This window comes from Plasmopara halstedii, assembly GCF_900000015.1.
Source record: "Plasmopara halstedii genome assembly, contig: Scaffold_526, whole genome shotgun sequence".
NCBI lineage: Eukaryota > Oomycota > Peronosporomycetes > Peronosporales > Peronosporaceae > Plasmopara > Plasmopara halstedii.
In genome coordinates, this window is record NW_020187446.1 from 764104 (window position 1) to 764668 (window position 565).

The 565-nt window shown below is 53.1% G+C and overlaps 1 protein-coding gene across 1 annotated transcript in view; it reads right to left on the bottom strand.

Moving 5' to 3' along the window:
• The window catches only part of PHALS_11203 (FOG: Transposon-encoded proteins with TYA, reverse transcriptase, integrase domains in various combinations), a gene marked incomplete at both ends in the record, with an annotated part of 1239 nt that extends 758 nt beyond the window's left edge, over positions 1-481 (bottom strand). The window contains one exon of the mRNA XM_024726758.1: positions 45-481. Within this exon, the coding sequence (XP_024577403.1) occupies positions 45-481 (437 nt within the window). The remainder of the gene's footprint in view (positions 1-44) is intronic.
• Between the last annotated feature and the right edge of the window lie 84 nt (positions 482-565).

Sequence of the window (565 nt, forward strand, 5' to 3'; positions counted from 1 at the left end):
AGTCTTCAAGCTTGCTGCGCTTTGACTAGGGCACGTGCGCATACGCCACACATCCAAAAAATCGCATCCGCTCAAACTGAGGCCGCCGCTTGTACAGCTGTTCATAGAGGGATTTGATCCGACCAGCTGATGGGATAGTATTGCGAACATCTGCAGCAGTCACCACAGCTTCTGTCCAGTATTGTTTTCCAAGTCCACTCTCCTTAAGCATGCAGCGCGCCATCTCGACCAACGTGCGGTTGAGGCGCTCACTCATTCCGTTTTGCTCCGGGTTGTACGGAACCGTGAGCTGCTGTGCTACTCCAGTCTTCTCACAGTACGTTTGCAAATCTTTGCTGGTGCACGCGCCGCCGTTTTCACTTCGTAAAATTTTAACACGTGTGTCTGACGATGCCTCGATGTAGGTCCGAAAGCTGATGAAGTGCTGTAGGACTTCGGACTTGGCACGCATCGGATAAACCATCGAGAAGCGCGCTGACATCACCGTGAACGTGACGAAGTAGCGATATCCTGACACAGACGATGGGGTTATCGACCCGGCGACGTCCGAGCACACGACTCCAAC